This window comes from Cervus canadensis, chromosome 22 (genome assembly GCF_019320065.1).
Source record: "Cervus canadensis isolate Bull #8, Minnesota chromosome 22, ASM1932006v1, whole genome shotgun sequence".
Taxonomy (NCBI): domain Eukaryota; kingdom Metazoa; phylum Chordata; class Mammalia; order Artiodactyla; family Cervidae; genus Cervus; species Cervus canadensis.
This window is the reverse complement of record NC_057407.1, coordinates 36,457,934-36,480,122: the sequence shown is the minus strand read 5'-3', so window position 1 is coordinate 36,480,122 and position 22,189 is coordinate 36,457,934. Positions and strand designations below refer to the sequence as shown.

Genomic DNA, 22,189 nt, shown 5'->3' with positions numbered 1-22,189 from the left:
ATCCTCTTCCTGTTGTGTCTCTGCCTGAGGTTTTCATTATTTGTGGCCGGAGAGGTCTTGCTAGGGAAGGTGGAGGCCGGGTGTCACTGAGGATGGGAGGGCGGCCCTCCAGGGTTCTCCTCCCTGAAGGCCAGCAGTTTGGAGCTCAGGGCCGGTCTGGCCAGCTTCAGAGACGTGTTCACAATGTGTGGTGTCAAGGGCTTCAAAAGGGGCCTTGCTCCCAAATTCTCCCAGGTCGGCCTCTGTTATTTCAAGGACCGTGAACATAGCATACAAATACCTCGAGATCATAGAAATGGTTTCATGTCCTACTCCATGCTCATTCTCACACTATCACTTTACAGGTATTATGTGCTTTAGGTTAATCTCTAGATCAGTTGTATTCATTTGTATATTCATGACATTTACAAAGCACATATGATGTTTTGAAGTATGGAGATAAAACAGTTAACAAAGCAAAGTCTCTGTTCTCCTAAAGCTTGCTGAAATAAACTAATAAATATAAATAAACCAATAAATACACCTGTGCTCTGATGAAGATGAAGAAAGCCCAGACAGGGAGAGGGGAAGTCTGTTGTTTTACGTAAAGGTATCCAGGAAGGCCTGCAGGATGAGGTCATTCTTGAGCAAAGATTGGAAGGAAGGAAGGAGTAAGCATGCCGAAAAGAGTGATACAAGCCCAGGGGCCAGAAGTGCAAAGGCCCTGAGGCAGAAGCGTGTTGACCGTTCCCCGGGATCAGCGTGGGGGGAGGTGTGCTGAGCGTGGAATGAGGCGAGGAAGCAGTAGAGATGCAGGCAGCGAGGAGGGGAACAGCCTGGCCGTGTGTGATGTGTCAGGGTTAGAGGTTTGCATTTCCCAGAGTGAGATGAGGGGTACTGAGCAGGAGAGAGCCATGAGGTGAGCTGTGTTTCCCAAGGTTCGCCCCTCCTGTTGCGTCACAAACCACAGGAGAGAAAGCGGAGGAGGCAAGGGTCTGAAGAGGTGATGGCTTGGACTGTGGTGGTCAGAGTGGCGAGAAGTGGTTGAGTTCTCAGTATGGTTGTCAATGCACTGAAGGTGGAACATGTATAATAAGAAAGAAAGAAAAGCCAATAAACTCTCCAGAACTTTCTACCGGAGTAGCTGGACCAATGGAGCTGAAATGGGAAGGGCTGAGAAAGGGGCAGGTTAGCCTACGTTTCTGAGGTAGAGATTGTTGCCCCATTTTACAGATGGGGAAACTGAGGCATGAAGTTGCCCAAGATCATATAACTAGAAAAGTACGGAGTGGATTTGACCCTAACCCTTATTTGATTCTCTCAACTTGAATTCCACAAGGCAGATATACATTACAAAATATGTATCCCATGATAATACGTATTATATAATAAGTTACATAACCCGGGGTTCTCTTAGTTACAAGTGGCAGGAATTGTAGAGATGCTGAGGCGGCGATAGAAAGCAAAGCAGAGGGTAGTCGGCTCTGCCGATTGGGGTGGTGGGACGGCTAGTGGGTAGGTGACTCGGAGAACCAAAGAGTGCGCCACAGAGCCTGGGTCTCAGGACCTGAGCTGAGGGTTCTGGGTCGGTAGGCTGGCTCTGCGCCTGGCATCCCCTTCTTGCCTTCTTCTTTTGAGGGTTGAACCTGGTGTCTCCCATGACTGCGCATGAACTGAACTGAACCTTTGACAGGCCTCTTCCACAGGGTGTCAGACATGGATATTAGCAGTTTTAGCTGTAGATTATAGACAGAATGTGACTTTTGTCCCCCAACATTTATATACCAATCCAAGGCATAACGTTTTACATTATTATTCAAAATAATCATCCCCCCCAATCCCTGTAAGAGGATTGCATCTCCCTGGCCGTTGCCATGTGACTTACCAGCCCTCCCATGGGACAGGCATGCATCCGTCCTCATTGGCTTTGGTTCTGGTCATCTGATGTGCTTTGGTCTCTGGGATGAAAATAAACAGTGTGTGTCAGATACCAACATAAGCTTCATAACTTCAGGAGGCCCCATGGGTTTCTGCCAGCCCTCTCACTTTTCTCCTCTGTCATTAGACCAGGCGTACCCCCTCAGGGACTCACCCATTGGCCTGGGTCCAAGAATGATAAGATAGAAAGAGCGCCACACCCAGCATTAATCTGCTGAGGTGTGACGTGAACGGAAAGATGTTTGCTGCTCTGAGGCGCCAAGCTATTGAGGATGTTGTTACCCAAGCACAGCTGCAGGGGCCACGGAGCCTCTCCTTGGTCACGTTTATGTCCTGGGCCCTCCCTTGGGCCCGTTGATGTGCTCGGGGAGTGGGGCACGTACCCAGGCTGCCCTGTGGTGCATCCCCCACAGCGTCGTGGGTCTGCCGATCAGACTTCACTTCCAGTCATACAAATGCCAGTGTGCATCCATAGGGCGGTCCTCCGTCAGATGACTCAGGGGTCCAGACTCCCTGCTTCCTGTAACTCTTGATCTATACATCTGGCCTCCAAGGTCTTGAGCCACGGGAAGAAAGCTGAACGTTTATAAAGAATGTCTTTAAGGGCCATCATTGGAAACGTCAACATGATTTTCATTCATATCCCACCAAGTAGCAGGAGCCCGCCTAATTGCAAAGCAGGCTGGAAATGGCAGTTTTCCCACGCGCCCACGAAGACGGAAACAGAATGCATCGGGTTATCTTGTGGCACAGTCTCTGTCGTAGACCCGTGTTTGCCCATCCTAAGGCATGCCCCAGCTCTGTGGCCTCTGTTACCAAGGAGAACAGGAAAAGCGAGAACAGTGAACAGTGGTAACCACGGTCCTCTCTGTGAGATAACATTGTGGCCAGCCACAAGTGCAGTGACTTAGGAACCAGCGACCAGCTGTGGTCCTGTACCTTTAGCTTACAGAGAGTAACAGTGGCCCCTCTATCCATGAGTCTGCTGTCATTATATATATATAAGACATCAAAATTAACTTTGAATATGATTATTTGGGAGCTTCTTTGAAAGTCTGACAAAAGTCAAGGACAAAGAAATTGCCCAGATGCAAGAAAGATTTAATGGGTTCAACATCCTTCAAAGCTTATATGCTTCAGGTCATAATCTTCGAAAATGATCTATCAGGCCCCTTCCAACTCTGACAGTTTATGATTCAGTTGGACAGATCTGAGGGGGAAAAGATGGAGGAAGAACAGGAGAGCTGCCGGGCAGTGGAGAGGAGACCTCACGTAGGGGCGGTGTGCTCGGCAGTCCTGCTCAGTGGCTGTCACCCTCTTTTCGTCTGCAATAAAACTTAACCCACAGACAGTTTTATCATGTCCTGCTGGAACTGATCAAAAATATATATATCAGATAGATTTATTTTCACACATTTTCAATGAGTTGACAGTCTCTTATCCTGAACTGAAATATGGTTTCAGCGATATCATCGCATTTGCAACACAGCCCACTTTGTGCATCTGAATGACGAATGGCTGATCTACAGGTTGGTAAATAAGGAAACAGCCGTCAGCCATGCCCTATTCACGATTGTTAGCATGAATCAGTTTTACATGATGTGTCATATATCTCAGAGCAGAGCAAAGAGCCTCTCTGGAAGGCAGAGATGCGAGGCCATCTTGAGTACACCACTAACTTCTCTGGGTATTTTGGCACTTGTACTGTCTGCTACTTGTCTGTAAGAAAAATGGGTCTCTGTCCCTTTCATTAAAATTGTATTCTTAAGAAATAGACATACGTTGTTGTATCCCTGTTGGGGAAAGGGAGGAAGCTAGTCTCCTATTTGTGGCCATAGCTGAGGTCCTTGCCTTAGAATAATCATCCTGTAAATGTCCAAGGTGGAGTTTGTGACAGAGACTGTATGGGGCAGTTTGAAGATAAACTCCTAGAATTAAAGAAAACATTTAAAGGGCTGTTCCTCAGTGTGACATCTTCACAACTGAGAGTTTATTCATCCCCTCGTTCATAACAGCTGCCCTGAGCATTGTTCTGCAATGATGATCCTCTTTCCAAGCTCCAGAGTCCTGTTCAAGTTGGGGAGGTAAGACACATATCAGAGTCATCTAGTTAACAAGGAGTTTCTAAAGCCAGCACAAGAGACCCACAGTCAGCATTCTGCATGAGACCCATGGAATGGTGTGGGCCGTGTTGAGGACCAAGATGTCTTGCTCAATAAGCCCAGCAGGGCCAGTGTTTCTCGTAGGTAGGACAGATCATCAGTCCTTTGAATAAAGTGAGGAGTTTACTTCCCAGAAAGAGGAAAATCAAATCAAATGCAGTGATCCTCAGTGCTGTCCCCGCCTTGGGAACTGCATCTGGTCTAACCTAGACCATGAGCCCACCTTGTAGTCAAGGTTTGCCATATGAACCTCTTAGTAAACGGTATGGGACTAATGTTCAAAAATACAGATTTGTCAAACTTACGGTTGCCGGAGGGGAAGGGTGAAGGGAAGGGATGGTCAGAGAGTTCAGGGTGGACATGCACTCATCGTTATATTTAAAATGATAAGCAACAAGGCCTTCTGTACAGCACACGGAACTCTGCTCAATGTTATGTGGCAGCCTGGATGAGTGGGGCGTTTGGGGGAGAATGGATACATGTGTATTTATGACTGAGTCCCTTTGCCGTTCACCTGAAATTGTCACAACATTGTTAATCAGCTATACCCCAATGTAAAGTAAAAAGTTAAAAAAATACATGTTTGTATTACAGCATATACTAAAAGCAAATCCACAGGGACTGGGACCCAATGTTTATTCTTATCTCCTATCTTGGGTTCCTTCCAGGGCATATTACCATTAAATGGAATGACATGTAAAATAATCTACTCTATGTAAATTTAAAACACATCATTTATCATTCTTTTATCATCATTTGCTTGATACCTTTTTTTTTAGTTAAAATAACTTTTTAAAAAATTTTACTTTTTACACATAAATATATTTCAAGCTAGTGTGTGGAAACAAAGATAAGGACAATCAAATGCTATTGGTCATTTAAGACAAAGGAGTGGTTACTTCCAAGGAGGTGGAGTTTGAGTTGATTGCAAAGGATGGTGAGATTTAAATATTTAGAGGTTGGCAGTATGACATTCCAGCTAGAGAACATGATCAGAAAAAGGCCTAGATGTTGTTGTGCTTGCGTGTGTATCACAGAGGCAGCCATAGGTAGTGACAGAAAATAATTTGGAGCAGGAAACTGCAAGGCTTGAATGCCAAGCTTAGGGTTTTGAGGAGGATGTAGGGAGTCGGGGAGTTTTTAAAGTGAAAATAACATAATTTGACTAATGGCGGCAGAGCATTAAAGCATTAGAAGTCCAAAGTTTGGAGGTTTGAAGGATACTTAGTAGACAGGCATCAGTCTAGAGGTGTAAGTCTAAACTAGTCACGATGTAGGAGGAGCAGCCAAAGAGGCGGAAAAGATAACCTCTAAGGGCCAACTCTATGATTTTAGCAGTTACCTTCATAAAGGGATGAGGAGAGAATGAAGAATTAGAGATGGAGCTTCGTGTGTGTGTGTGTGTGTGTGTCTGTGTGTGTGTGTCTGTGTGCGTGTCTCTGTTGTCTGTCTGTCTGTCTCCCCAACTAGACTGTCAAGTCCTGGAGGAAAAGGACTCTGTGTTCACATCAGAGTCTCAAGTATCTAGCATAGTCCTTAGTACAAAGTAGAAGATAAATAAATGCTTGCTGAATTTCATCCTGCCCCCCCTAACATTTTTGCTCTCTATTCCCAGAAACTCTGCTCCCTAGAGGGTAGAGAGTCCCTGCTTTAGCAGACCTAGGACTTTCTGGGTCATAGATAGTCCTCTCAGGTTTGGACAGAGAATGGACCCAGCCATTGGGAATGGACTGGAAAACTGACTTCCTGTGTGGCTAACAGCTGGAAGGATATCTACCCTTTCTGTGGCTTTGTTGATTCCCGCTATTTAGTGATTTGGAATAACAGGAAACTCAGAAACAGTCCATTAGTGCAGTGCTTCTTACATTATAAAACTCCTCACCGCTCTTGCTAGACCTTCAGACTCCTTGCTTGACGATTTCCAGTATTAAGAGATCAGTACCCTGACATTATTGGATGATTCTGTATTAGTTTCCAAGTTCTAGAACTTTTAGCTTTCTACTCTATGGTTTTTATGTCACAGCTATGGACTCCTGTGTCCATGTACACACCAGCCTGCCCACTGCCATTTTTCTTACGGCTCTGAACCCTTCAGGACTTAAGGTTTCCTAAAAATAATGTAGAAGACTATTTAGAAGGATCTTGGAGTTCCAATGGAACAGGAATCATATTGCATTCCAATTCAGGTTCAATTGAGGAGGAAAAACTTTCACAAATATTTTTAAGCTGAAATGCTGTATTTGCAGTTTTCCTCAGTTACCACAGCATGCTAGTTAGCAAAAAGGATGTGGGTAGAGATTCTGATTAGGGGCCTTATCTCACTGTTGGGTTGTTGGGTTTTCTTCGATTAATAATATCAGATGAACTCACCTCCTTCTGATTTGACAACCCAAATTTTGCTTATTATTGGAGTTGTCAGGGAGAGAAGGAGAGAAATACTATAGAAAATAGCAGAGATACTGTAAAGCATTTAGTTGAAGCAACCGGAAGGGAAAACACACCACAGAAGCCATTCTGTGAATGTACATCAATTCATGAAAATCCACTTATGGTCCTTTTGCCTTGAGAAACATCACAGGTCTTTGGCAGACAGTAGGCTGAAGGGAACATAATTTTTTCCACTATCACAAAGTGATAATCTGCACCCACCAGCCCTATCATTTTTTCTTCTAGAGAAAGCCAGCTGCTTCTTCCACATTACATCTGTCACTTCTGCATGAAGCCTTTTCTTCATGTAGGCCATTGTGCACTCAGCTGTTCCAAGCAACCAGCTACTTGGGGAATAAAGATGACCAAGACCCAACCTCTGCCTTAGAAAGTTCACAGTCTCCAAATTGTCAGGGTTTCCAAACCCTTCTCCCCTACCTTTCCAAGAGTCTCTTCATAACTCTGTGCCTGCCTGCTATGTCACTTCAGTTGTGTCCGACTCTTTGTGATCCGATGAACTTGTAGCCCACCAGGCTCCTCTGTCCATGAGATTCTTCAGGCAAGAATACTGGAGTGGGTTGCCATGCCCTTCCCCGGGGGATCTTCCCAACCCAGAGATTGAACCCACATCTCTTATGTCTCCTGCATTGACAGGCGTGTTCTTTACAGCTCTACTCTATGGCTTATCATTATTCTAGGAAACATGGCATTGGGGATCAAAACCAGTTGTGTTTATGTGGACCGAGCAGTTTGGAAGGTAGTGGGATAGTAACCTTATATGTGTGTTAAATAGCCTACATTTGTTAATGAAACCTATGAACTTGCCAGCTCATGATGAGCACATGGTTAACTGGAGGTCTCTGGTCCAGAGATTTTTTGTGCATTTGTGCAACCTGCTTCTTTGAACTTGAATAAAAAGCTATTTGTGTAGATATGTGTGCATTCCCATCAGATTTATCCTAATGGTTTGGATTCTTGATCTGTGGTTTCTTTTCTCTTTTTTTCTTCATTTTATCATCATTTACCTATTTTTGGCCGTGCTGGTTCTCTGTTGCTGCGTGGTTTTGTCCCCAGCTGTGGTGAGCAGGGGCTGGTCTCTACTTGTGGTGCACAGGCTTCTCATGGCGGTGGCGTCTCTTGCTGTGAAGCACAGGCTCTAGGGCATGGGGCTTCGGTAGTGGTGGCATGGCGGGCTCAGTGGTTGCAATTCCCGGGTGCATGTGGCTCACGGGCTAGGTTGCCCTGTGGCATGTGGGATCTTCCTGGACCAGGGATCGAACCCATGTCTCCTGCACTGGCAGATTCTTTACTACTGAGCCACCAGGGCAGCCCTTGGTTTGTGGTTTCTTCGCTTCAAAATTCTTTTTTAGATGCCGGCTCCAGGTTTCTTTCTAAGCAGAGAGTAATCCTCTAGTCCACCAAAGGTGAACTTGCACACTATAAGAAGTTAGGCACAGTCATTCCCAAACCCCTCGCCATGGAGTGGTCTAGAAAAGGAAACAAGAAGAGTTAAGGTTCAACACTGAAAAGAATGCCTACAGCAGCCTCTGCCTTCGGAGGAAAAATGAATAGAGCTCTGTTTGAAGACTGAACATTCCCATTCAGACTGTTTTAAAGACATAAATCTAAACTCATCCATAAAACGCTGAATGGTTTGCTTAATATCTGGCACACCAGCTCTCGGGCTCACTCCCCCATGCCTGTGTGTGAGCATCACGTCGTCTGGAAGGAAATGGTGTTTCCATGAGCTCTTTCAGGGAATTTAGTGCTCCAGAAGGAGCTGTATTTTTCAGGGGCTCCCAAACTCACCCCTGAGGTGCCATAAAAGATTAAGCTTGCCTCATTCATGGGAAGTAGATTTTTTTTAAATCCTGATTTATTTCGAATTTAGGTAGTAAAGCATTCTGATCGACCCTGTGTGGATAAGAGAAACAAAGAGGATAGAAAACCATGACACAGAAAACATTTTCTGAAAATTGTTTCCTTTTCCCATCAAGATCCATTTCAACAATATGCAAATTAGGTGGTGCCATTGTGCGATAATTATGTTTTCTTAATGTTTCCACAACAGCCCTGCTTTTGCCAGACTTCAATATTGTGGCAGCATAATGGTCACTTTGGAAGGGATGAACACCCGTTATATCTGGGTAAGGAAGACCTTGGAAAATCAAATTCAGATAATGCAAAGAATATACTTTCCATTGCTAATTTGTTTCACAGTTATCTTAGCAAGGGTGAAAAATAGAGTGTTCTCTCAAGAAAAAAAAAAATGGATAAAATGCAAATGAATTAGAAACACCCTGAAGTGCACATCCCTCAAATTCTAAACCTATACTTTAAAAGCTTCCCAGGACCATCAGACACACAGGCTGGGTTGATCCCAATACAGCTGATTCATCAACATGCAAGCCACTGGAGGCAAGTTCTGGGCAGTTAAAAACCACTGTCTTTTGTCAAGTCAGTTTGCAAAATGCGCTAGATTAAACAAAGTTATCCAAGTTTTATTCCTATAGAAACACGCTGATGTGGTAATATTGAAGAATTTTTGTCCAAAGCTGGATAAAAACATTTCCAATCTATGTGGAAATGGAACCCTGTTTTCACAGAGACTCAAGAGATCAGAGTGCCAAGAAGTACTCTTTGGGGAACTTTGTCTACCCCAGTACCCGTTGTTAAACTAGAATTGTAGTCCAGCTGACCAAAGGCCAAACTAGAAATAAAATCTCAGGTTCCCAGTTTCTCAGAACAGCTTTCCACTCCCTCTTATTCATTCACTGTCTGCTTGTTTGGCAGAAGCTTATCTGATATTGACTCATTTATAAATGCTTACTTTTTATAAGATTCTAGAATTTTTCTATAGGTAGCAATAAATCAATAATATCCTAGTTTATGCTTACTCCTTGGAAGGAAAGTTATGACCAACCTAGACAGCATATTAAAAAGCAGAGACATTACTTTACCAACAAAGTCCGTCTAGCCAAAGCTATGGTTTTTCCAGTAGTCACGTATGGATGTGAGAGTTGGACTATAAAGAAAGCTGAGCACCAAAGAATTGATCCTTTTGAACAGACTGTTGAGAGTCCCTTGGACTGCAAAGAGATCCAGCCAGTCCATCCGAAAGGAGGTCAGTCCTGGGTCTTCATTGGAAGGATTGATGTTGAAGCTGAAAACTCCAATACTTTGGCTACCTGATGCGAAGAGCTGACTCATTTGAAAAGACCCTGATGCTGGGAAAGATTGGAGGCAGGAGGAGAAGGGGACGACAGAGGATGAGATGGTGGGATGGCATCACCAACTCAATGGACATGAGTTTGGGTAAACTCCAGGAGTTGGTGATGAACAGGCAGGCCTGGTGTGCTGCGGTTCATGGGGTTGCAAACAGCCGGACACGACTGAGTGACTGAAATGAACTGATGCTTTTCATATCCTAAATGAATTTTATAGTTTAAAACATGCATATCTTCCCCTAGGTAATTGTTTAAATAGATGCAGCCCTTTATAGCAGGGGTCTCAGACCTCACTGCCTCCAAGGCCAGGGAAGGAATGGGTGTATGGGCAACAGCTCAGCTTCAGCTGAGAGCTGCTTTGTGAAAATCGGAGCACTCTGTTACTAGTTTTGGTGTTTCTTTTTTTTTTTTTAAGGAAAAGGCCAAACATGGACCTTTTTTATGTGAAACTCATTAATGTGAAATTAATGTAATTGTAGCAAGTGGTTAAGAAAAAAAAGAAAAGAAAATGTTGGCCAACACAATACATCTACAGGTAGAATTTGGCCTATTTTTAGGCCGCCAGTTTTCCATCTCTGCTTTACATTTTTTTAGTTAGTCCATTTCTCTCCCTAGAGGAGAGAGAATTCTCTCCCTATGGGAGCAGAATGGTGGGAGAGAGACTCTGGGGGTTGGTGGGGGACACAGGCAGACACTGAACAGCTTGGAGCTGTTACCAGCTTCTGTCCTCCATAATGATCAAGTGATGCAAAAGCCAGAGAGAGACGGCCAGATGTAGAGAGGAGACAGGCAGGTTAAATCCTGGGCTGCTCTTTTATCTCTTGCTCTTCTTTTGGCTTTTTAAAAATGTGTTTTTGTAGAGTTTAGTTTTTAGAGCAGTTTTAGGTTCACAGTGGAATTGAGTGGAAAGTACAGAGTTCTCCTACACCCAGTCCCCACACAGCCTTCCCCACTGTCAACACTGCAAACCAAAACAGCGTATTTATTCCAATCAGTTCGCCTACACTGACTCATCATTAGTCCCTGGTTTCGTTAGTCAGTCTTGGTGCAGGTGTGTTCATTTTATGGGTCTAGACACTTGTATGACGTTTTCACTCTGTGCCCCCAGCCCCTGGCAACCACTGATCCTTTTACCTTCTCCATATCTTTACCTTCTCAAGTGGTTGGAATCAGTATGTTGCCTTCTCAGATTGGCTTCTTTAGCTTAGTAATAAGGATTAAACTTTCCTGTGTGTCTTCTCATGGCTTGACTGCTTATTTTTTAGTGCTGAATAACATTCCATGGCCTGAGTATGCCAGTATTTATCTATCTGCCTACCAAAGGACATCTTCGTTCCTTCCAGGTCTGGCAATTATGAAGAAAGATGTTCTCATACACATCTGGTGCAGGTTCTTGTGTGCACGTGGATTTTCAGCTGCTTTGACTAAATAACAAGGAATGAGACTGCTGGATTGTAGTTACGTTTGGTTTTGTAAGAAATCACCAAGCGGTACCACTCTGCACTTCCACCATCAGTGAATGGCGTTCCTGTTGCCCACAGCTCTTGTCTTTCTTTTAATACCTGATACAATGTATTGTTCTCAGCCTACAGATGGATATGCACTCACCAGTGACTTGGTACATGAGGTTGCTGCTTCAGGAGCCGGGTCTCAAAACACCTGAAGCAGGAGAGCCCTTCTTCTGCGCCTCGTGGGTTTGGTGCGTTGTGAAAGGCGGCCGTCGCCTGGCAGAGCAGCGTCTCACCGGGGTCTGGCCGAGGCACCAGGCCCTCACGCGCTCGCCCCCCACGTTCTCTTTCTGTTTAAATTTTGTTTATTTATTTGTGGCTGTGCTGGGTCTTCGTTGCTGCACAGACTTTCTCTGCTTGCAGCGAGTGGCGGCTGTTCCCTCAGTGTGCGTCAGCTCCTCTCTGTGGTAGCTTCTCTTGCTGCGGAGCGTGGGCTCTACGGCACGAAGATTTCAGTAGCTGTGGCATGTGGGCTAAGTTGCTCCTTGGCGTGTGGGGTCTTCTCGGACCAGGATTTGAACCCTCGTGCCCCGCATTGGCAGGGGGATTCTTAGTCACTGGAGCATCAGCGATCTCCTCTCCCTACATTTTCATTGGGAGAAGTCCGTTTCCTCACTACTATTCCTGGGGGAAGTTGGGCAGCATAGATTGTTCAAGATTTTTCCCTCAGGCTTTTAAAATAGCCCAGCCTCTAGTCTGAGAGCTGGTAAATTCAGCTGAGTAGAGATATGGATAAAATTAGGAAGCCCTAAAGCCTGGATGGTAGCACACTTAGTCTTTTAACTTCTGTAACCCTTTTCTTGCATAGCTGGGCTCAGTATCATGCAGGCAGAAGATAACCTCATTGTCTCCCATTATATGTTCAGATTCACCACTTGGATGAAATCTTGGTGGAATCTTAGAGCATTCAAGGGTCATGCTCAGCTAATTATAAAATCTCCCTATGACTTTTAATTCTGAAAACAATCTCAAATCAAGGAATTAAAATTTTTCTGGCACAAGAATCTAAAAGTCTAAACTCTTACCTGATAGTAAAGAGTCTCAGGGCCTTGCTCAGTACTGCCATGGCCTTTTAGTTTTGCTGAAGCTGGAGGAGATGGTGGGAGCCCACTGCTTTCCTTCTTGGTCTCCTGGTCCTCATCAGCTGGCTTACACTCCAGGCCAGGACCAGGTGGTGACAAGCAGGTGAAAAGGGCTCATTCTCATGGGACTGATGCTGCCACGATTTGGCATCACGACCCTCTGCACTCGGAGGATGTTTAAATCTCTTTCTTTTTGGCACATTTTTCCCCCTAGTTGGGTTCTTTTGTATGTTTCTCAGTGATTCTGCTCTAGGACCCTCCACCTGCCCCACAGGGATATTTCTCTTCATCCAGTAAGGTTCCCTTCCTTAGTCTCTGGAATCAGATCACAGGGGTTTACATCACTAATAAATTACCCAGACCGCCATGTCTCAGTTAATCCACCCTTGAAACAGGACAGTAACAGAATCTACCTGATAGGGCTCTGAAAGTGATTCAATGAAGTTATTAATGTAAAGTGTTTAGAGGTTGTCATATGGTAACATACAGTAATAAACACTGTTATTGTTAATGTACCAATAATTTGAAGGCACTGTCTGGAAGATTATTACCAAAGACACAAATTCAGTGTCAAAGAGACTGGGAACTAGGTACGAAGAATTCTGGCAGAGAGAAATAAGAAATATGTTTTCAAGTTACACGTGGTATTGTGGTAAAGTAGAGAAACACTGGACTCACTTTCAGGAGACTCAGATTTCAGTCCTAGATCTGTTATCAACTGCTCTGTGTGCTTGAAAATGTAACAGAACCAGTCTGTTCTGCATCTCAGGTCCCTTCCTACATTTTGATTAAGAAACATGGTTTTCCATTGATCTTTTCTTTTTTCTGGTTTGGTACCAGCCAAATTGTATAGTCTTCAATGTCTTCATCTTGAAACTGGAATCAGCAGCCTAGAGCATCCCAAAGTTTTGGTAAGGATCAAGTGAGATGCTATGTAAATGAACACACCATAAACTCTAAATCCTTCATGCAGTGCCTCAGCAAACATTTATCAACCAACCTCAGTCCCAGATGCTATAAAACTAAACTATTGCCAACATTGCCATTAAGGAACTAGGTCAACTCCAGTGTTTCTTCTCGCCCTAAAATTCTTGGAATCAAATCATATGAAAGAAGGAATCCTTCCCATTTTCCGTGAGCAGTCTGCACCTGGTACCACAGAGTAACTCTGTCCAGTTGAAGTTACTGTGGTGATGGACACGAGTTATATCCGCAGTGACCAGTATGGAAGCCACTGGCCACATGTGGCTACTGAGCACTTTAAGTACAGTTAGTGCTACTGAGGAGTTGAATGTTTAATTTTATTTAATTTTAAATAACATATTTAAATAGCTGTATTTGACTAGCGGCTACTAGTGAAATACAGTTTCCAGTACATATTGGAAAGTGAAAAATTGTAGCTCCCTAAGCACAGGGTTCTGCAGGAAGGAAGAAGGAAATGCAGACCGGAAATGCAGTCTGATTTGGGAGATATATTTGCTGCTTGGTGGGCGTACGTGTTTGGCTGCAGATAGTTCATTTTATTTTGTTTCAATATTGAACCCTGGCACTTGAATGACTGTGATGCATCCGGAAGAGAGTCCAGCTTAAATTGTAAATGTCTGATGATTCCTTTGCCCTGAAAATGGAGTAGGGGAATTCCTTAAGCTTTCTGTTCTGACAGAATATAAATATGTGTGTTTCATGAACTCTGAAGAATCAGGGATTTAATAGAAATTTCCCACTCATTGGTCCTTAAAACAGGCGTAAGATTTAAGGGACACTAAATACAAATGCTTTTCCTCTTAAGTCCATCACTGATAGGGATATAATAGTGAATGATTTAGAAAATATATATTAAGTGCTTCTGATTCTGTAAATCAGACACCGCTGGATGGTATTTAAGACAGGTAGTCTTGCAAATTAGCCCCTGAGCAGACGTTTGGCCTGTCTTTTTGAAAACAGATACTCGGAGATGCCTGGGGCCACAGGCAAGACAGACTCCAAGTTCATTCTCATGCCAGGCCTGGCCTTTTCCCTATTTCTGCAAAGGCGGTGGAATTTCCCAAATCTATTAAAGTGAGACAGTCAGATAGCAAAACTCTGTTTCTCCTCTACTATTCCCGCAGAACGCTTCTGTGACCTCGTGTGTCAGCTTTTTCTCACACCAACCAGTTCTCTGACCGCGCAGGGTGTCCTGCACTTGAGTCCCGTTGTGACACCGACAACCTGGCTTTGGGACGGCTCCCCCGGGTTAAATGTCCGGACCTCCACGACTGCCCTGCTTCCCATGTCAGCCGCACGTCTCAGCTTGTCACCTGTGCGCTGACCAACCAGCTGTAAATCTGGGTTCCTGCAACCCGTTGGTTGATAATTTGCTAGAATGGCTCACGTAACTCAGAAGAACAGAGTTCACCGCTTTACTGTAGAGGATATAATAAAGACTAGAGGGGAACAGCCAGATGGGAGAATCTGTTTCCTCACCTTTCCCTCCTCCTACATTCTGCTTGCTTTCCTCGGCCTGTGGCCTCTTTCCTCCATTTTTAAAGCACATTGGTTTAACCTTTCCTTTTGTTGTCGTATCTCTTTTTCTTTCTCCCTTTGACCTTCTTGCCTTCCACTTAGAAATATGCTTGTGATTAGATAAAGTCCCCCCAGATAAATCTTGGATAACCTGTCATCTCGAGATCGTTAAACCAATTACACCTACAAAGTCTGTTTTTGCCGTGTAAGGTAATGAATGGATAGGCTGTGCGGATTGGCCTGTAGACACGTTTGGGGCCCGTTATTCTGCCCCGCAGTCCTAAGCAGGTAGCAAGCAGCCTGAGCGGTGAGTGTGCGGCAGCTGTCTGCTCTGCTTGGACCAGTGGTTCCCTGAGTGTGCTTCCTGGCCTTGGAGCGTCAGCAGCACCGAGGAACTTGATAGAAAAGAACGTTCTTAAGCCCACCTCAGACTTGGACAGTCAGACACTTGAGGGAAGTGGAGCTCAGCAGTCAGTATTTTACGGGCCCTTAGGCTGATCCTGAGCATCCCTGGAGTTTGAGAACCACTCGCCTGGGGGATGATGTAGGGAACGGACTCACTGCCCGTGCTCCTGGGAGCAGCTGTCTTTCCTTTCCTCTATGTTTTCTCTAATTTTATTATTCTGATTTTCCCTTATGCTGGGTCTTCGTTGCTGCATGGACTCTTCTCCAGTTGCAATGAGCAAGGGCTGCTCTCCATTTGCGGTGTGCGGGCTTCTCATTGTGGTGGCTTCTCTTGTTTTGGAGAACAGGCTGTACAATGCACAGGCTTCGGTAGCTGCCGTTCCCAGGCTCGACTGCACAGGCTCAGTAGTTTGGGCGCACAGGCTTAGTTGCCTGTGGGATCTTCCTGGATCAGGGCTTGAACCCATGTCTCCTGCATTGACAGGCAGATTCTTTACCACTGAGCCACCAGGGAAGCCCTTCTTTACTCTTTGTCAAGGAGAGAGGCCTTTAAGGTTTTTAAAGGTGAAATTTCTATCAGATTTAATGGCATCATGTATTTGTCATAGTTATTCTCTGCACTGCATAGGATTTAAGATGGCTTATGAAATCCAGTTAAGTCCCCTTTTAAGTAGGTGAGGTTTTAATCCAGTTTTATCATCACTGGGATATTCGTGCAGAGGAGACAGGAATTGGAGGAAAGGGCAGTGGAGAGCATTGCTCCACGCCCGCTTATTCCCTTTTCCTTTTTACTACCCCATCCCCACTGCAGCAGAGCAGGCTTGCGGGTATTAGTTACAAGTCAACAAACACCTTAGAGGAGGTTGGTAAAGTATCAAGCCACTGATTTACAGAATTAGAAAATGATAGAATCAGAAGAGGCCTGCGAGAGCATGTTTCCAAGGCTCTCATTTTACAGGGGACTCTGAGGCGGAAAGAGGTCACACACAAGGTCACGTGATTAATGTGTGGAAGTAAGGACTAGCAGCCCAGACCCCTGATTTCATGCTAGTCAGGTAGCATCTCCGAGACACATAAAAAGTATGAGCTGCTTTCACCCAAAACAAAGAAACTTGACTGAAACAAGGTGAATCTGACCAGCTCTCATTTTCATTAAGGCTCCACACTGTGAGGAGAATCAGTTAGCAAAACATGAGGATCGAGTTATTGGCTCTAACGCCGGAGCAGAATGAAACTGCAATTTATCCAAGGTGTGTCCAAAGCAAGAGTAGATATAAGAAATCATTATAGTCCTATAGAAATAAAAATACTTTGAAGGCAGAGATACGAATATTAGAAAATCAATAGGGGACCTGAGGTTTATGAAGCCAGTTGCTGGAGGAGGTGGAGGGGAATGAGGAACTGCCAGAACAAAAGGGAGGGGTTATTATGAGAATAATTGTGAAAATCCAGATGCTGAAATATAAAGCCAACCCAGGGGTTCTTGAAATTTATTTCTAAGAATGAAAATATACAAGAGCTTGCTGAAGATGAAGGGCAGGATTTCCTTTCCTTTAACCCATAAGATGAAAATGATGATGACTTAAACAGGAATGTGTATAGAGATGTAGGTGGGGCAGGACAAGGAGGGGAATGGAGATCCATCAAAGAAGCAGGAGAAAAATGTAGAAATTTGTCACCATGGTCTAACACATTAAAATGTGGGGCTTTAAAAATAACCAAGAGAATATTTTCTTGGTTTTTATTTTCTCTATTCTTTTTTTTTCTCTTGTGAGAGGGAATAAGGTTATTCTAGTGGTAAATATGTTTTGGAAACTGATGAATTCAAATTATTAGCATCAGTATATAGAGTTAGACCTCCTCCGAAGAGGGGCTACCAACCCACTTATTAATTTTCACAAAGATAGGGGACATTTTTTTATTTAAAAAAAAATTAGATGAGCATTTTTAATGTCTTCTTTTCCCATCTGCTTTTGTTTCTTTATTCATTATTAGAAAGAGAGAGGCTGTGTGAGTGTGTAAGAGAGAGATCCAGTTTCCCTCCATGCACTCTCTGTAAATGTCAACTACACCATCTGGTGGTGATTGGATATATGTGCACTTGGCTTAAAAAATGAAAAATGAAAATCAAATTTGAAAAATACTTGGGCTTCCTTGGTGGCTCAGATGGTAAAAAATCCGCCTGCCGTGCAAGAGACCTGGGTTTGATCCCTGTGTTGGGAAGATCCCCTGGAGGAGGGCATGGCAACCCACTCCAGTATTCTTGCCTGGAGAATCCCCATGGACAGAGGAGCCTGGAGGCTACAGTCCCTGGGGTCTCACAGTCGGACACGACTGAGTGACTAAGCACAGAACAATATCATGATTTCTCATCACCTTCAGTCATTAAATTAAATACCAGTTCTGATGCCGTGAATATTAACTAGGATTCAAAGTAAAAATTAACTAGATGTTTGTAGTGGAATATTTGTTATAAAATGAAGGGCAGTTAAAACTTAGTAGATACAAAACTCTTACCAGATTCTTACTCATAAACAAAGCTTGAGAAATTTCCAAGTCTGTGATGGCAGTTGTAAAGGGTTTCATTTTATACCCACGCTGAAGGGGGTTCCCCGAAATCCTTATCCTTCTCTACTTCAGCCCCTTATTATTTTTTTCAGATTTTTAAAATAACCTTTTGTTATTTTATTTGCTTCTTTCCTCCAGCATTGCTTTTTAAATGAAGTAACTTTCACAAGAGTAGAGATTGCTTTTGTGTTTTTCCCCGTGGTGTCCCCCATGTGTATAGTAGACACTCAATATAAATATTTGTCCAATGAATTTAATTGAATTTAAAATACTTTATAATATGTGAAAAAAATTTAAAAGCAGTTATATGAACAATAAAATTAGAGTAATCTCTCTGAGTGGTGTGGACTAACATTTTTTCAAAAAATTCAGTCAAACTGGTTTGGATATATCTCTGGTAGTTTTAGAAACTGCAGTTTTTGAGGCCATGCTTCTGACAGTAAAACCACTAGCATGCATTCATTTTTCAGTGGGGTGACATCAGTTTTGAAAAGTCTCCTTATTTAGGCTGGGGTCTTTAGGACTAAACAGGTGCCTTTCAGAATCACCAATCAACTCAAAGAACAATTTAGAAATTCACATTTTGATGTTTGCCAAACTCCTCTGGGTTATGAATTGACGTTCATGTAACTGATTTAAGTAGGCCGCACCACTGGGAGCTTCATAAGTCGCCAAGCTTGCTGATGTCAGCGCACTGGGAGCAAAGTGCTCACCTCTGCTTTCTTGGACATGAACTTAGTCACATAACAACAAGGATTCAATTTCAATCACAGTGCCACGTTTGTACTTTGACTTCTGACAAATGCCAAGTGTTTCCTGACACATATTCTAATCATGCAAAACCTACTCAGACAGCAGAAGAAATGGTGGACAGATAACTGAATTGCACATGGGTTTGAGGTGGACACTCTGCAGATTTTATGTGCAATTGAGTTCATTCAATTTAGACAGCAATCTTGTGGGTTCCCAGAGATTCTTCTAGGGGGATTGTTCACTTTACTGAGAGATCAAGAACCTTGCAAAGGAAAATGGGGTGCAGAGGGATTAACCACCGTAGTAGTGAAGTCTTGGTTGTATTTAGGGGAGGGGATGTGCTCTGGTTGGCTCTTTTTTCTCCCATGGTTGGTATGCAATGGACAGCTTGTAGGTGGGAATGATGGGTGGGTGGAATGCTGGATGGAATGCTGAAAGATTACATAGATTCAGGAATTTAAAGACAGGGTGAACAAGAGTAGAAAAGAGAATGGTAAAATTGTCAAGGTCCCCACAGATTCTCTGAATTTATCCTAAATATTCTGATACATCATGTGTTGTATTCGCCCCCTGATTTTATTTGACCTTTATTTAAATATCATCTCTCTTTAGCAACAGAGTAGTTTTGTCACTTGGGATTAAAAATGATATTTTTGTAAAATGGCAAACCATCTTGACATTTCATTACAAACTTTTTAACAAATTCCTCTTCTCATTCAAAACTCTTCTTCCAAGTAGAACAAAGCGTCTCATCAGTGGTTTTATTTTTATTTTAAAATGCTTCTTCGCAATGTGAATCCAGAAGGGCCACGTGGAGTGGTACAAAAAGGGTTGGCTTTGTACCCCAGGAGGGCTGGACCCCACCGGCAGCCCCTCCTCTGTAATCCTGTGACTTTGAGCAAGTCACACCCCTGCCTGGGCTCCAGTTTCTTTGTCAGTAAAGTGAGATATTTAACCAAATGATCTCCTGTAGGCTGTACGTGTTTTTTAGAATCACTTTGAGGGTTTAGATTTACCCCCCAACCCCAATGCCTCATCCTTGACAGCAAAAAAAATAATAATAATAATAAGACTTTCCTGAAGGCCTCCCTTACATATATTGAGGGAGGCAGAACAGTGCCCCCCACCAAAGATGTTTGTGTTTGATCCCTAACCTGTGAATGTGCTACCTTATGTGGATAAAAAGGATTTTGCAAATGTTATTAGATTAAGGACTTTGAGGTGGGGAGGTTAGCAGGGATCATGTAGGTGGGCTTGGTCTACTCATTGGTCCTCAAAATCAGAGAACCCTTCCTGACTGTGATCAGAGAGAGATGTGATGATGGAAAGAGGGTCAGAGAGGTCATTAGTGGTTTGAAGATGGAGGAAGGGGACCAGCAGCCAGGGAGCATGTGCTGCCTTCACAAGCTGGGAGAGGTGACCAAAGAGTCTTCTCTGAAGTGTCTAGGGAGGGCTGCGACCCTACCAATGTTCCTCTGGCCTCGATTTCAGCCCAGTCAGACCGAGCAGGACTTATAGAACTGTAAAGTAATACATTTGTACCATTTAAGCTGCCCTATTTATGTATATAAATACACACATATATTCAGCCAGAATAATTTTTCAGCAACTTTAGGAAAACTATTGGATGGTTTAAAAACACACTGTATAGTTCATAACAAATGCCACTGAGGCTCAGCCAGTTGCACAGGTTTATACCCAGTGTAAATAGTGAAAGAACCTTCGGAGGCAAGTAGCATCTGTCGTGTAACTCTGGAGCATAAAGGTAATTGATCTGGTGTGAGAAACCTGGAATCAAAAGCAGCATCCAGATAGGCGTGAAATCACAGAGCAGGAGGGGACTGTCCATCTCCCAGGCCGCCGCCTTCATTCCGCAGGTAACTAAACTGACACTCCACGGAACAGGAACTGTCCCCAAACAAAACCTGAAGTCCTTTCTGCTACAGGAGAAAGTCCTCATTGAGAAGAAAAAAGAAGTTCCCATCATTGAGAAGAAAGCAGGGTTGAAAAGTAAACTTCCATCGTGGTATCTTAGAATCCGCATTGCCTGGGAGGACTGCAGCCCTGCCGATGTTCCTCTGGCCTTGATTTCAGCCAGTCAGACCGAGTGGGACTTCAGACGTACAGAACTGTGAAGTAACTTGCAAACCAGCGGGTGCAGCAGCTTCAGAGGTCCGGCTTCCCACACCAGGAAACTGACCCCAATTTGAGGAGGCACCGATGGAAGGGAAGGTAGATGGCGTATCTGAACTGGCACACAGCAGGCCAACACGTCTCCAAATAATAAATAGAATCTCTGCTTAAACGTGGTCTACAGCACACTTTGTCCTAAACTATCTGGGAAATGTGGATATCATCACTAGTTTGTTTGATCCCTTAACATGGTGGTCACCATTGAGAATGTTAGAGGCAGTTTACCCCTAGAATCATATAAATGGAAATAGGCCCCAGAGGTTAGGGGCTGCAGCCTGGAGGCAGAGGCAGCGTTTCAGCTCCATTCATCCACCACCAGGCACTTGCTCGTGTCCTCTGCTCACTGGAACTTATGGTGCTGTCCTGTGAGTGAAGACCCTTGAAGCATCATGAAAAGTATTTTTAGTTTCAGCCCATGTATTACCCTGTCGGCCTGAAAACTGTGCCTCTTAGGGTCAGAATTCATGTACTCTGCTAGAGGGGAAAAACCAGACTTGTAATCCCAACTCCTTGGTGAATTAATAGAAGACATTCCACCTCTAGAATGTCCAAGAAGCTGAGGACACAGCTTCTTGAGGGAGATGGGGCAGAAGCATAATTACTGGCCAGGGATCTCTTGCTCTAATCAGCACGGTGTTTGGGAAAACCACAGAGTCCTCATGCTCCTCTCATCCAAGTAGCACCATGCGGACAGGACTGTTATCCGGCGGTTACCCCGACACTCAGCTTAATATGCTGAACAATAGATAAAGACATCCATCCAGAGCCATTAGGCAACCTGGGATTTGATGTGAAACCTAATTGGAAGGTAATATTCTAACACTTCAGACCTCAGGCCTCTGCTCAGATTGCTGAGATCATTATTCCTGATTTCTCTAAATTCATGCTTTAATGAAGAGGCACACAAGTTGCTTACCTGTCAAGTGCTACCATTTTAGGAGAATTCACTTTACTGTTAATGCTTAAGGGACCAGGGGGTCTCAGACTTGGAGCATCTGCTTTCTATTTTGATACTCGATAGGTGTCCCTGTACCAGTCTCGGATCTCATCCTAGAAATCCAATGCATGTGTGAGAAGAGTCACGTTCAGTGAGCCCTGGGCCTGGATTCTCCATTTGCAAAGATTGATAACGCAGTAAAATACTCTTAACTTGGAAACGGTGAGTAATAAAATGTAATCTTTCTGTGATAGTTCTGAATGCACTTTAAAATTATGCAGTGCCTTGGAGTCACTGCAGAGAATATAACTTTTTATAGATCATGGAACTATAGAAGTTTGGGAATCAATGGAACTTTATGTCATTCAGTAGAGGGTTAATAACTAAGTTTTGTATAGTTGCCAACTAGAGTCGATTGGTATGCCTCTGGTGTGCCATGCTGAGAAGAATTTTTTCGTTACTTAGACTCAATAGATGAGTGTAATGTGATTGATTAGCATGTCTGCCA

The 22,189-nt window shown here is 43.7% G+C and overlaps 1 protein-coding gene across 3 annotated transcripts in view; it reads left to right on the top strand.

Moving 5' to 3' along the window:
- Nucleotides 1-22,189, top strand: part of CRBN (cereblon) — a 111,461-nt gene that overhangs the window by 48,810 nt on the left and 40,462 nt on the right. For 2 of the 3 annotated variants that reach the window (XR_006264595.1, XM_043443145.1), the window contains exon 1: nucleotides 8,600-8,653. The exons of the other annotated variant lie outside the window; for it this stretch is intronic. Coding sequence is in view for 1 of the 2 variants with exons in the window: in XM_043443145.1 (XP_043299080.1) it covers nucleotides 8,615-8,653 (39 nt within the window). In the remaining variant the exon portion in view is untranslated. Of the gene's footprint in view, nucleotides 1-8,599; nucleotides 8,654-22,189 lie in introns of those variants that run through there. 3 annotated transcript variants of the gene reach the window in all.